At 47.4% G+C, this 14,517-nt stretch overlaps 1 protein-coding gene across 1 annotated transcript in view; it reads right to left on the reverse strand.

Annotated features, from left to right (window-relative positions):
• Positions 1-14,517, reverse strand: part of EIF3F (eukaryotic translation initiation factor 3 subunit F) — a 63,794-nt gene that overhangs the window by 26,144 nt on the left and 23,133 nt on the right. Inside the window, exon 4 of the mRNA XM_069217797.1 lies at positions 1,530-1,667. Coding sequence (XP_069073898.1) covers positions 1,530-1,667 — 138 coding nt within the window. The remainder of the gene's footprint in view (positions 1-1,529; positions 1,668-14,517) is intronic.

The raw sequence follows: 14,517 nt of genomic DNA on the forward strand, positions 1-14,517 counted from the left end.
TGTTCTTTGAATGGAACAAAGGCTGACATTGTCATGTTTCATGAGACATAAAAGAAATCAATCCCACTGAGATGTTCAGTGAATCTACTGAGTCCACCCCCTACAGCCAAAAGGGGTGCAGACCAGCGTCTACTGTATATGCCAACATGTTCTTTTTCATCAAAATTAACAGCATGGTCAAGGGTAGCAACTTGCCATTGTCATTCCTCTAAAAGATCCTCTACAGACTAAATTTCACACAATTTTTGTAACTAACAAGATCACTTTCAGCGGCACAAATTACTGAAATATCTATGCTACATTCCAAAAACCTGACCAAAAATCAAAGCAGAAACATACAGCTTATGTTTGAATATCTACAAAAATATCTAAGTGTGACATTTACATGACTGAATTCCTGCTAGGCCACAAATCTGTACAGCACACTCAAGTAACAGATGATATGCAGCTCTTACACCCCAACTCCCATACCCCCGCAAAAAAAAAAAAAAAAAAAATACATGATTTGCATGGACTCAAAAAACAACACTGGATAGGGTGAGCCACTAACAATGCTCAAAGAGCAGCTTTTGTTCTTACAAAGTACAACTATCCAATGCAATTTTTTGTGAATAATTTTACTTACAAATGAGAATTGCAAAATACAATATGCATTGCTAAAAAGTGTGGCTACCTTAAACATAGTCAAACTTTAAATGTTTTCTAATCAGTATGATATCTGAAAAATCGAAATCAGGAAGAGAATGGAGCATGCTTCCAACATCCAAAGGCATGTGACCCTTCGGAGATTTATGCAGTAAAGGCTCCTCAACACCTCTGCTGTGTCTTTCAATCCACACAGCAGAAGCAGGAAGCCTGGAAAAGTGATTGAGCACATATGAACTGGATCAGCACTAGGTTTCAACCCTTCTGTGTGATTCTTTGCCCAAAATCACACTGCAAGAATACAAGCGACAAGGTAGGTGACCAACAACTAAAGTTTTTAATGAAGTGTGAAAAAATGTCTACTTAAAAAAATAAAAAATGACCAGTGATTATACTGTTGTATAGAAATTGATGGCCCTGATAAGAAGGAACTGAACCAATTAGTAAGTGGAGATTGGTAAGGATATATATTTAAAACTGTGACATTACCATATTGAGTGCAACAATTTAAATACATTCTGCAAAACTGAGGAAAATGTGATTAACATTGAGAGGATTTTCTGTTGACGATGGATATTGCTCAAATGAACCATGTTCTAAGATTGCGAGAAAAAAAAGTCTTGGCAGTGGTTCTTAGATCACCTTTAATCCAAATTAGGTTTATAACTTCTCTGGAAGAAAAGTATCAATATACTGGGCAGCAACTTCTGTACAACACTAGTGGCACAGATCACCTATAATTACAGGAAAAAATATTGGCATCTTTAGAAACTGACATTGTGCAGCTAGTTAGTCTTTCAATTCTAGATTCATTAACACTATAGGTAGCATCCACTCCTTGTTGCCATCAAATTCTTAAGCCTACCCAGCAACAGAATGTTTACCTGATGTAAGCATCAATACTCATGTGTCCACCCTGCAGGCTTGTGTCCACGGTCATGTGGATAGGGTTGTGTGCCTCTCGACTGTAATACTCATGAATCAATACCGAATGCTCTGTGATATCGTGTCCGGTGGCATACCTACAAAAAACAAATACAGGTAAACCCTTATATATGAATTTAAACTTTAAGAATATTTCACCTAAACAGGTCTGTCATTTGTTTAATGGCAAAAGCTTTAACCACACTGGTTCTAAAGGTAGTTCCGGAATGAAGGATTTACACTTAGGCATGGTGAAGTCTACGCACACCAATGTATAAATCTGAAAGTGACCACTCACTGTGTCATTAAGAATAGGTTTACTTACCAAGTTATTGTACAGAATTCAACTGCTTGGGACCTTCAGCAGATCAATTTCACGGTTTGCCACAACTCAACTCAGAATATAGTTAGTGTAGGAAGTTGGCTCTGTATGTGCTATTTCAAAGTAAGGAATAGCATGCACAGAGTCCAAGGGTTCCCCTTAGAGGTAAAATAGTGGTAAAAATAGATAATACTAATGCTCTATTTTGTGGTAGTGTGGTCGAGCAGTAGGCTTATCCAAGGAGTAGTGTTAAGCATTTGTTGTACATACACATAGACAATAAATGAGGTACACACACTCAGAGACAAATCCAGCCAATAGGTTTTTATATAGAAAAATATCTTTTCTTAGTTTATTTTAAGAACCACAGGTTCAAATTCTACATGTAATAGCTCAATCGAAAGGTATTGCAGGTAAGTACTTTAGGAACTTCAAATCATCAAAATTGCATGTATACTTTTCAAGTTATTCACAAATAGCTGTTTTAAAAGTGGACACTTAGTGCAATTTTCACAGTTCCTAGGGGAGGTAAGTTTTGGTTAGTTTTACCAGGTAAGTAAGACACTTACAGGGCTTAGTTCTTGGTCCAAGGTAGCCCACCGTTGGGGGTTCAGAGCAACCCCAAAGTCACCACACCAGCAGCTCAGGGCCGGTCAGGTGCAGAGTTCAAAGTGGTGCCCAAAACACATAGGCTAGAATGGAGAGAAGGGGGTGCCCCGGTTCCGGTCTGCTTGCAGGTGAGTACCCGCGTCTTCGGAGGGCAGACCAGGGGGGTTTTGTAGGGCACCGGGGGGGACACAAGTCCACACAGAAATTTCACCCTCAGCAGCGCGGGGGCGGCCGGGTGCAGTGTAGAAACAAGCGTCGGGTTTGTAATGGAAGTCAATGGGAGATCTAGGGATCTCTTCAGCGCTGCAGGCAGGCAAGGGGGGGGTTCCTCGGGGAAACCTCCACTTGGGCAAGGGAGAGGGACTCCTGGGGGTCACTCCTCCAGTGAAAGTCCGGTCCTTCAGGTCCTGGGGGCTGCGGGTGCAGGGTCTCTCCCAGGTGTCGGGACTTAGGATTCAAAGAGTCGCGGTCAGGGGAAGCCTCGGGATTCCCTCTGCAGGCGGCGCTGTGGGGGCTCAGGGGGGACAGGTTTTTGTACTCACAGTCTTAGAGTAGTCCTGGGGTCCCTCCTGAGGTGTTGGATCGCCACCAGCCGAGTCGGGGTCGCCGGGTGCAGTGTTGCAAGTCTCACGCCTTTTGCGGGGAGCTTGCAAGGTTCTTTAAAGCTGCTGGAAACAAAGTTGCAGCTTTTCTTTGGAGCAGGTCCGCTGTCCTCGGGAGTTTCTTGTCTTTTCGAAGCAGGGGCAGTCCTCAGAGGATGTCGAGGTCGCTGGTCCCTTTGGAAGGCGTCGCTGGAGCAGGATCTTTGGAAGGCAGGAGACAGGCCGGTGAGTTTCTGGAGCCAAGGCAGTTGTCGTCTTCTGGTCTTCCTCTGCAGGGGTTTTTCAGCTAGGCAGTCCTTCTTCTTGTAGTTGCAGGAATCTAATTTTCTAGGGTTCAGGGTAGCCCTTAAATACTAAATTTAAGGGCGTGTTTAGGTCTGGGGGGTTAGTAGCCAATGGCTACTAGCCCTGAGGGTGGGTACACCCTCTTTGTGCCTCCTCCCAAGGGGAGGGGGTCACAATCCTAACCCTATTGGGGGAATCCTCCATCTGCAAGATGGAGGATTTCTAAAAGTCAGAGTCACCTCAGCTCAGGACACCTTAGGGGCTGTCCTGACTGGCCAGTGACTCCTCCTTGTTGCTTTCTTTGTTCCCTCCAGCCTTGCCGCCAAAAGTGGGGGCCGTGGCCGGAGGGGGCGGGCAACTCCACTAAGCTGGAGTGCCCTGCTGGGCTGTGACAAAGGGGTGAGCCTTTGAGGCTCACCGCCAGGTGTCACAGCTCCTGCCTGGGGGAGGTGTTAGCATCTCCACCCAGTGCAGGCTTTGTTACTGGCCTCAGAGTGACAAAGGCACTCTCCCCATGGGGCCAGCAACATGTCTCTGGTGTGGCAGGCTGCTGGAACTAGTCAGCCTACACAGACAGTCGGTTAAGTTTCAGGGGGCACCTCTAAGGTGCCCTCTGTGGTGTATTTTACAATAAAATGTACACTGGCATCAGTGTGCATTTATTGTGCTGAGAAGTTTGATACCAAACTTCCCAGTTTTCAGTGTAGCCATTATGGTGCTGTGGAGTTCGTGTTTGACAGACTCCCAGACCATATACTCTTATGGCTACCCTGCACTTACAATGTCTAAGGTTTTGTTTAGACACTGTAGGGGTACCATGCTCATGCACTGGTACCCTCACCTAGGGTATAGTGCACCCTGCCTTAGGGCTGTAAGGCCTGCTAGAGGGGTGTCTTACCTATACTGCATAGGCAGTGAGAGGCTGGCATGGCACCCTGAGGGGAGTGCCATGTCGACTTACTCGTTTTGTCCTCACTAGCACACACAAGCTGGCAAGCAGTGTGTCTGTGCTGAGTGAGAGGTCTCCAGGGTGGCATAAGACATGCTGCATCCCTTAGAGACCTTCCTTGGCATCAGGGCCCTTGGTACTAGAAGTACCAGTTACAAGGGACTTATCTGGATGCCAGGGTCTGCCAATTGTGGATACAAAAGTACAGGTTAGGGAAAGAACACTGGTGCTGGGGCCTGGTTAGCAGGCCTCAGCACACTTTCAATTGTAAACATAGCATCAGCAAAGGCAAAAAGTCAGGGGGCAACCATGCCAAGGAGGCATTTCCTTACACAACCCCCCCCCAAACGAAAGAGGATGAGACTAACCTTTCCCAAGAGAGTCTTCATTTTCTAAGTGGAAGAACCTGGAAAGGCCATCTGCATTGGCATGGGCAGTCCCAGGTCTGTGTTCCACTATAAAGTCCATTCCCTGTAGGGAGATGGACCACCTCAACAGTTTAGGATTTTCACCTTTCATTTGCATCAGCCATTTGAGAGGTCTGTGGTCAGTTTGAACTAGGAAGTGAGTCCCAAAGAGGTATGGTCTCAGCTTCTTCAGGGACCAAACCACAGCAAAGGCCTCCCTCTCAATGGCACTCCAACGCTGCTCCCTGGGGAGTAACCTCCTGCTAATGAAAGCAACAGGCTGGTCAAGGCCATCATCATTTGTTTGGGACAAAACTGCCCCTATCCCATGTTCAGAGGCATCAGTCTGCACAATGAACTGCTTAGAATAATCTGGAGCTTTGAGAACTGGTGCTGAGCACATTGCTTGTTTCAGGGTGTCAAAGGCCTGTTGGCAGTCCACAGTCCAGTTCACTTTCTTGGGCATTTTCTTGGAGGTGAGCTCAGTGAGGGCTGTCACAATGGATCCATATCCCTTCACAAACCTCCTGTAGTACCCAGTCAAGCCAAGGAATGCCCTGACTTGAGTCTGGGTTTTTGGAGCTACCCAGTCCAGAATGGTCTGGATCTTGGGTTGGAGTGGCTGAACTTGGCCTCCACCTACAAGGTGGCCCAAGTAAACCACAGTTCCCTGCCCTATCTGGCATTTGGATGCCTTGATAGAGAGGCCTGCAGATTGCAGAGCCTTCAAAACCTTCTTCAGGTGGACCAGGTGATCCTGCCAGGTGGAGCTAAAGACAGCAATATCATCAAGATAAGCTGTGCTAAAGGACTCCAAGCCAGCAAGGACTTGATTCACCAACCTTTGGAAGGTGGCAGGGGCATTCTTTAAACCAAAGGGCATAACAGTAAACTGATAATGCCCATCAGGTGTGGAGAATGCTGTCTTTTCTTTTGCTCCAGGCGCCATTTTTATTTGCCAGTACCCTGCTGTCAAGTCAAAGGTACTTAGAAATTTGGCAGCACCTAACTTATCAATGAGCTCATCAGCTCTTGGAATTGGATGGGCATCTGTCTTGGTGACAGAGTTGAGCCCTCTGTAGTCCACACAAAACCTCATCTCTTTCTTTCCATCTTTGGTGTGAGGTTTGGGGACTAAGACCACTGGGCTAGCCCAGGGGCTGTCAGAGCGCTCAATCACTCCCAATTCCAGCATCTTGTGGACTTCCATCTTGATGCTTTCCTTAACATGGTCAGACTGTCTGAAGATTTTGTTCTTGACAGGCATGCTGTCTCCTGTGTCCACATCATGGGTACACAGGTGTGTCTGACCAGGGGTTAGGGAGAAAAGCTCAGGAAACTGTTGTAGGACTCTCCTACAATCAGCCTGCTGTTGGCCAGAGAGGGTGTCTGAGTAGATCACTCCATCTACTGTGCCATCTTTTGGGTCTGATGACAGAAGATCAGGGAGAGGTTCACTCTCTGCCTCCTGATCCTCATCTGTTACCATTAACAGATTCACATCAGCCCTGTCATGGAAGAGCTTAAGGCGGTTCACATGGATCACCCTCTTGGGGCTCCTGCTTGTGCCCAGGTCCACCAGGTAGGTGACCTGACTCTTCCTCTCTAGCACTGGGTAAGGGCCACTCCATTTGTCCTGGAGTGCCCTGGGAGCCACAGGCTCCAGAACCCAGACTTTCTGCCCTGGTTGGAACTCAACCAGTGCAGCCTTTTGGTCATACCAAAACTTCTGGAGTTGTTGGCTGGCCTCAAGGTTTTTGGTTGCCTTTTCCATGTACTCTGCCATTCTAGAGCGAAGGCCAAGTACATAGTCCACTATGTCCTGTTTAGGCTCATGGAGAGGTCTCTCCCAGCCTTCTTTAACAAGGGCAAGTGGTCCCCTTACAGGATGACCAAACAGAAGTTCAAAGGGTGAGAACCCTACTCCCTTCTGTGGTACCTCCCTGTAAGCGAAAAGCAGACATGGCAGGAGGACATCCCATCTCCTTTTGAGTTTTTCTGGGAGCCCCATGATCATGCCCTTTAATGTCTTGTTGAATCTCTCAACTAAGCCATTAGTTTGTGGATGGTAAGGTGTAGTGAATTTATAAGTCACTCCACACTCATTCCACATGTGCTTTAGGTATGCTGACATGAAGTTGGTACCTCTGTCAGACACCACCTCCTTAGGGAAACCCACTCTGGTAAAGATACCAATGAGGGCCTTGGCTACTGCAGGGGCAGTAGTCGACCTAAGGGGAATAGCTTCAGGATACCTGGTAGCATGATCCACTACTACCAGGATATACATATTTCCTGAGGCTGTGGGAGGTTCCAGTGGACCAACTATGTCCACACCCACTCTTTCAAAGGGCACCCCCACCACAGGAAGTGGAATGAGGGGGGCCTTTGGATGCCCACCTGTCTTACCACTGGCTTGACAGGTGGGGCAGGAGAGGCAAAACTCCTTAACCATGTTGGACATATTGGGCCAGTAGAAGTGGTTGACTAACCTCTCCCACGTCTTGGTTTGTCCCAAATGTCCAGCAAGGGGAATGTCATGGGCCAATGTTAGGATGAACTCTCTGAACAGCTGAGGCACTACCACTCTCCTAGTGGCACCAGGTTTGGGGTCTCTGGCCTCAGTGTACAGGAGCCCATCTTCCCAATAGACCCTATGTGTTCCATTTTTCTTGCCTTTGGACTCTTCAGCAGCTTGCTGCCTAAGGCCTTCAAGAGAGGGACAGGTTTCTTGTCCCTTACACAGCTCCTCCCTTGAGGGTCCCCCTGGGCCTAAGAGCTCAACCTGATAAGGTTCAAGCTCCAAAGGCTCAGTTCCCTCAGAGGGCAGAACTTCTTCCTGAGAAGAGAGGTTCCCTTTCTTTTGCTGTGTTGCAGTTGGTTTCCCAACTGACTTTCCTGTTCTCTTGGTAGGCTGGGCCATTTTTCCAGACTCCAGCTCTACTTTTTCACCCTGTGCCTTGCATTGTGCTCTTGTTTTCACACACACCAGTTCAGGGATACCCAGCATTGCTGCATGGGTTTTTAGCTCTACCTCAGCCCATGCTGAGGACTCCAGGTCATTTCCAAGCAGACAGTCCACTGGGATATTTGAGGAGACCACCACCTGCTTCAGGCCATTGACCCCTCCCCATTCTAAAGTAACCATTGCCATGGGATGTACTTTTCTCTGATTGTCAGCGTTGGTGACTGTGTAAGTTTTTCCAGTCAGGTATTGGCCAGGGGAAACCAGTTTCTCTGTCACCATGGTGACACTGGCACCTGTATCCCTCAGGCCCTCTATTCTAGTCCCATTAATTAAGAGTTGCTGTCTGTATTTTTGCATGTTAGGCGGCCAGACAGCTAGTGTGGCTAAATCCACCCCACCTTCAGAAACTAGAGTAGCTTCAGTGTGGACCCTGATTTGCTCTGGGCACACTGTTGATCCCACTTGGAGACTAGCCATACCAGTGTTACCTGGATGGGAGTTTGGAGTGGAACCTTTCTTGGGACAGGCCTTGTCTCCAGTTTGGTGTCCATGCTGTTTACAGCTATGACACCAGGCCTTTTTGGGATCAAAGTTTTTACCCTTGTACCCATTGTTTTGTGAAGAGGCTCTGGGCCCACCCTCCTGTGCAGGTTTTTGGGGGCCTGTGGAAGACTCTTTACTATTTTTAGTTTTGGTTGTCTCATCACCCTTCTGCTGGGGAGTCTTCGTGACCCCTTTCTTTTGGTCACCCCCTGTTGAAGTCTTGGACACCCTTGTCTTGACCCAATGGTCCGCCTTCTTTCCCAATTCTTGGGGAGAAATTGGTCCTAGGTCTACCAGATGCTGATGCAGTTTATCATTGAAACAATTACTTAACAGGTGTTCTTTCACAAATAAATTGTACAGCCCATCATAATTACTTACACCACTGCCTTGAATCCAACCATCTAGTGTTTTCACTGAGTAGTCAACAAAGTCAACCCAGGTCTGGCTCGAGGATTTTTGAGCCCCCCTGAACCTAATCCTGTACTCCTCAGTGGAGAATCCAAAGCCCTCAATCAGGGTACCCTTCATGAGGTCATAAGATTCTGCATCTTGTCCAGAGAGTGTGAGGAGTCTATCCCTACACTTTCCTGTGAACATTTCCCAAAGGAGAGCACCCCAGTGAGATCTGTTCACTTTTCTGGTTACACAAGCCCTCTCAAAAGCTGTGAACCATTTGGTGATGTCATCACCATCTTCATATTTAGTTACAATCCCTTTGGGGATTTTCAACATGTCAGGAGAATCTCTGACCCTATTTATGTTGCTGCCACCATTGATGGGTCCTAGGCCCATCTCTTGTCTTTCCCTCTCTATGGCTAGGATCTGTCTTTCCAAAGCCAATCTTTTGGCCATCCTGGCTAACTGGATGTCCTCTTCACTGGGGCTATCCTCAGTGATTTCAGAGGTGTTGGTCTCTCCTGTGAGGGAACCAGCATCTCTGACTATTATTTTAGGAGTCAGGGTTTGAGGGACCCTGTTCTCCCTAGATAGGACTGGTAGGGGGGAATTGTCCTCCAAGTCACTATCCTCTTCCTCTGAGTTGCCACCCTCAGAGGGGTTGGCCTTTTCAAACTCTGCCAAAAGCTCCTGGAGCTGTATTTTGGTAGGTTTGGGGCCCATTGTTATTTTCTTTATTTTACAGAGTGACCTTAGCTCCCTCATCTTAAGATGGAGGTAAGGTGTGGTGTCGAGTTCCACCACAGTCACATCTGTGCTAGACATTATGCTTCTAAAAGTTGGAATACTTTTTAAGAAACTAAAACTGGTTCTAGAATCTAATTCAAACTTTTAACAAACTTTTAAACTCTAAAAGAAATGCTAAACAGGATCTAACACAAGGCCCTAGCAGGTCTTTTATGAATTTAGAAAACTTTTCAAATTGCAAAAATCAATTTCTAATGACAATTTTGGAATTTGTCGTGTGATCAGGTATTGGCTGAGTAGTCCAGCAAATGCAAAGTCTTGTACCCCACCGCTGATCCACCAATGTAGGAAGTTGGCTCTGTATGTGCTATTTCAAAGTAAGGAATAGCATGCACAGAGTCCAAGGGTTCCCCTTAGAGGTAAAATAGTGGTAAAAATAGATAATACTAATGCTCTATTTTGTGGTAGTGTGGTCGAGCAGTAGGCTTATCCAAGGAGTAGTGTTAAGCATTTGTTGTACATACACATAGACAATAAATGAGGTACACACACTCAGAGACAAATCCAGCCAATAGGTTTTTATATAGAAAAATATCTTTTCTTAGTTTATTTTAAGAACCACAGGTTCAAATTCTACATGTAATAGCTCAATCGAAAGGTATTGCAGGTAAGTACTTTAGGAACTTCAAATCATCAAAATTGCATGTATACTTTTCAAGTTATTCACAAATAGCTGTTTTAAAAGTGGACACTTAGTGCAATTTTCACAGTTCCTAGGGGAGGTAAGTTTTGGTTAGTTTTACCAGGTAAGTAAGACACTTACAGGGCTTAGTTCTTGGTCCAAGGTAGCCCACCGTTGGGGGTTCAGAGCAACCCCAAAGTCACCACACCAGCAGCTCAGGGCCGGTCAGGTGCAGAGTTCAAAGTGGTGCCCAAAACACATAGGCTAGAATGGAGAGAAGGGGGTGCCCCGGTTCCGGTCTGCTTGCAGGTGAGTACCCGCGTCTTCGGAGGGCAGACCAGGGGGGTTTTGTAGGGCACCGGGGGGGACACAAGTCCACACAGAAATTTCACCCTCAGCAGCGCGGGGGCGGCCGGGTGCAGTGTAGAAACAAGCGTCGGGTTTGTAATGGAAGTCAATGGGAGATCTAGGGATCTCTTCAGCGCTGCAGGCAGGCAAGGGGGGGGTTCCTCGGGGAAACCTCCACTTGGGCAAGGGAGAGGGACTCCTGGGGGTCACTCCTCCAGTGAAAGTCCGGTCCTTCAGGTCCTGGGGGCTGCGGGTGCAGGGTCTCTCCCAGGTGTCGGGACTTAGGATTCAAAGAGTCGCGGTCAGGGGAAGCCTCGGGATTCCCTCTGCAGGCGGCGCTGTGGGGGCTCAGGGGGGACAGGTTTTTGTACTCACAGTCTTAGAGTAGTCCTGGGGTCCCTCCTGAGGTGTTGGATCGCCACCAGCCGAGTCGGGGTCGCCGGGTGCAGTGTTGCAAGTCTCACGCCTTTTGCGGGGAGCTTGCAAGGTTCTTTAAAGCTGCTGGAAACAAAGTTGCAGCTTTTCTTTGGAGCAGGTCCGCTGTCCTCGGGAGTTTCTTGTCTTTTCGAAGCAGGGGCAGTCCTCAGAGGATGTCGAGGTCGCTGGTCCCTTTGGAAGGCGTCGCTGGAGCAGGATCTTTGGAAGGCAGGAGACAGGCCGGTGAGTTTCTGGAGCCAAGGCAGTTGTCGTCTTCTGGTCTTCCTCTGCAGGGGTTTTTCAGCTAGGCAGTCCTTCTTCTTGTAGTTGCAGGAATCTAATTTTCTAGGGTTCAGGGTAGCCCTTAAATACTAAATTTAAGGGCGTGTTTAGGTCTGGGGGGTTAGTAGCCAATGGCTACTAGCCCTGAGGGTGGGTACACCCTCTTTGTGCCTCCTCCCAAGGGGAGGGGGTCACAATCCTAACCCTATTGGGGGAATCCTCCATCTGCAAGATGGAGGATTTCTAAAAGTCAGAGTCACCTCAGCTCAGGACACCTTAGGGGCTGTCCTGACTGGCCAGTGACTCCTCCTTGTTGCTTTCTTTGTTCCCTCCAGCCTTGCCGCCAAAAGTGGGGGCCGTGGCCGGAGGGGGCGGGCAACTCCACTAAGCTGGAGTGCCCTGCTGGGCTGTGACAAAGGGGTGAGCCTTTGAGGCTCACCGCCAGGTGTCACAGCTCCTGCCTGGGGGAGGTGTTAGCATCTCCACCCAGTGCAGGCTTTGTTACTGGCCTCAGAGTGACAAAGGCACTCTCCCCATGGGGCCAGCAACATGTCTCTGGTGTGGCAGGCTGCTGGAACTAGTCAGCCTACACAGACAGTCGGTTAAGTTTCAGGGGGCACCTCTAAGGTGCCCTCTGTGGTGTATTTTACAATAAAATGTACACTGGCATCAGTGTGCATTTATTGTGCTGAGAAGTTTGATACCAAACTTCCCAGTTTTCAGTGTAGCCATTATGGTGCTGTGGAGTTCGTGTTTGACAGACTCCCAGACCATATACTCTTATGGCTACCCTGCACTTACAATGTCTAAGGTTTTGTTTAGACACTGTAGGGGTACCATGCTCATGCACTGGTACCCTCACCTAGGGTATAGTGCACCCTGCCTTAGGGCTGTAAGGCCTGCTAGAGGGGTGTCTTACCTATACTGCATAGGCAGTGAGAGGCTGGCATGGCACCCTGAGGGGAGTGCCATGTCGACTTACTCGTTTTGTCCTCACTAGCACACACAAGCTGGCAAGCAGTGTGTCTGTGCTGAGTGAGAGGTCTCCAGGGTGGCATAAGACATGCTGCATCCCTTAGAGACCTTCCTTGGCATCAGGGCCCTTGGTACTAGAAGTACCAGTTACAAGGGACTTATCTGGATGCCAGGGTCTGCCAATTGTGGATACAAAAGTACAGGTTAGGGAAAGAACACTGGTGCTGGGGCCTGGTTAGCAGGCCTCAGCACACTTTCAATTGTAAACATAGCATCAGCAAAGGCAAAAAGTCAGGGGGCAACCATGCCAAGGAGGCATTTCCTTACAGTTAGCAACTAAAAAAATTGCACTACCAATAAAGCAAGTCAAATAACAAGGCGGCCAAATGGAAAATATAACAATCCCAAATTAAGAATTAATAGTCGGATACAAATTATCTGACGCACCACAATATTAACTGGAGTGCTTTGTTAAGAGAGGATAATGGGTGATATGTGACTAAATGAAAGGAGGAGTCAGAAATAACTTGAGGAGAGCAAAGGATGAGAAGGTGAAATAAAGAAATAGAACTGACAGCATATAAAATGGTTACTGTTTGCTCTGAAGCACCTTTAATCTAATATCATAAAATAGGAAATAGAATACCAGTACCAGAAGTATGGAACAATCCTGGTGTGTGCACACCTGATAAAAACTGATAAACAGGACAAACTTAAACATATGGATAACAGAACTGTTGCATCTGTGGAACTACCATAACAGTAACCCTGGGACACAACAAGGTCCTTGATTTAGCCCCTGCTCATACTCTGAAGAAATTTGGGATGAAAATACTACGCATTTTGAGATACATTCAAGACTGGGTTGATAATGTTTTATTTAAAAAAAATGAAAAGCAAAAATAGGACTTTTTAGCTTTACTTGTCTTGCAGCCTAAGACTCATTTGAAAGTTAAAGACAAATATGAACATAACATATATTATGAAGGCACTTGCAAAGCTGCTCGAAGCTTCCAGCTTACTGAAAACCATAAACTGTGCATTTATTTCTCACACTTCTTCATTCATCCATCACACTGCTAAGCACTGCGTCCCGTTTCACAATAACCGCACCTCGGTGGTCATCATGACCCACATGGAAACACTTCCCACATGGGATCAAAACAAAGACAACATTGTTCCAACCAAACACCCTACTCATGTAGGCAAGTGGTTCACTGCTTCACATAGTGGTAGTAAGCACTATATATTGATTCAAATTTATAAAGGTATTGTGTAGGAAGGAGGCTTTCTTCTAGCATTGTTACCCCCATTTTTGGCCTGTTTGTCACTGGGATCCTGCTAGTCAGGACCTCAGTGCTCATAGTTTGTGGCCTTTATGTGTTGTCAGTATGCTTGACTGTGTCACTGCTAACTAGAACTCCAGTGTAAGGAAATGGCTCCCTGTTGCAGTTACCGCCCCCACTTTTTGCCTGATACTGATGCTGACTTGACTGAGAAGTGTGCTGGGACCCTGCTAACCAGGCCCCAGCACCAGTGTTCTTTCACCTAAAATGTACCATTGTCTCCACAATTGGCACAACCCTGGCACCCAGGTAAGTCCCTTGTAACTGGTACCAAGGGCCCTGATGCGAGGGAAGGTCTCTAAGGGCTGCAGCATGTCTTATGCCACCCTAGGGACCCCTCACTCAGCACAGACACACTGCTTGCCAGCTTGTGTGTGCTGGTGGGGAGAAAATGACTACGTCGACAAGGCACTCCCCTCAGGATGCCATGCCAACCTCCCACTGCCTGTGGCATAGGTAAGTCACCCCTCTAGCAGGCCTTATAGCCCTAAGGCAGGGTGCACTATACCACAGGTGAGGGCATAGGTGCATGACCACTACGCCCCTACAGTGTCTAAGCAAAACCTTAGACATTGTAAGTGCAGGGTAGCCATAAGAGTATATGGTCTGGGAGTCTGTCAAAAACGAACTCCACAGCTCCATAATGGCTACACTGAATACTGGGAAGTTTAGTATCAAACTTCTTAGAATAATAAACCCACACTGATGCCAGTGTTGGGTATATTAAAAAATGCACACAGAGGGTATCTTAGAGATGCCCCCTGTATTTTACCCAATTGTTCAGTGCAGGACTGACTGGTCTGTGCCAGCCTGCTGCTGAGAGACGAGTTTCTGACCCCATGTGGTGAGAGCCTTTGTGCTCTCTGGGGACAGAAACAAAAGCCTACTCTGGGTGGAGGTGCTTCACACCTCCCCCCTGCAGGAACTGTAACACCTAGCAGTGAGCTTCAAAGGCTCAGGCTTCGTGTTACAATGCCCCAGGGCACTCCAGCTAGTGGAGATGCCCGCCCCCTGGACACAGCCCCCACTTTTGGCGGCAAGTCCAGGAGAGATAATGAGAAAAACAA

This window comes from Pleurodeles waltl, chromosome 12 (assembly GCF_031143425.1).
Source record: "Pleurodeles waltl isolate 20211129_DDA chromosome 12, aPleWal1.hap1.20221129, whole genome shotgun sequence".
NCBI lineage: Eukaryota > Metazoa > Chordata > Amphibia > Caudata > Salamandridae > Pleurodeles > Pleurodeles waltl.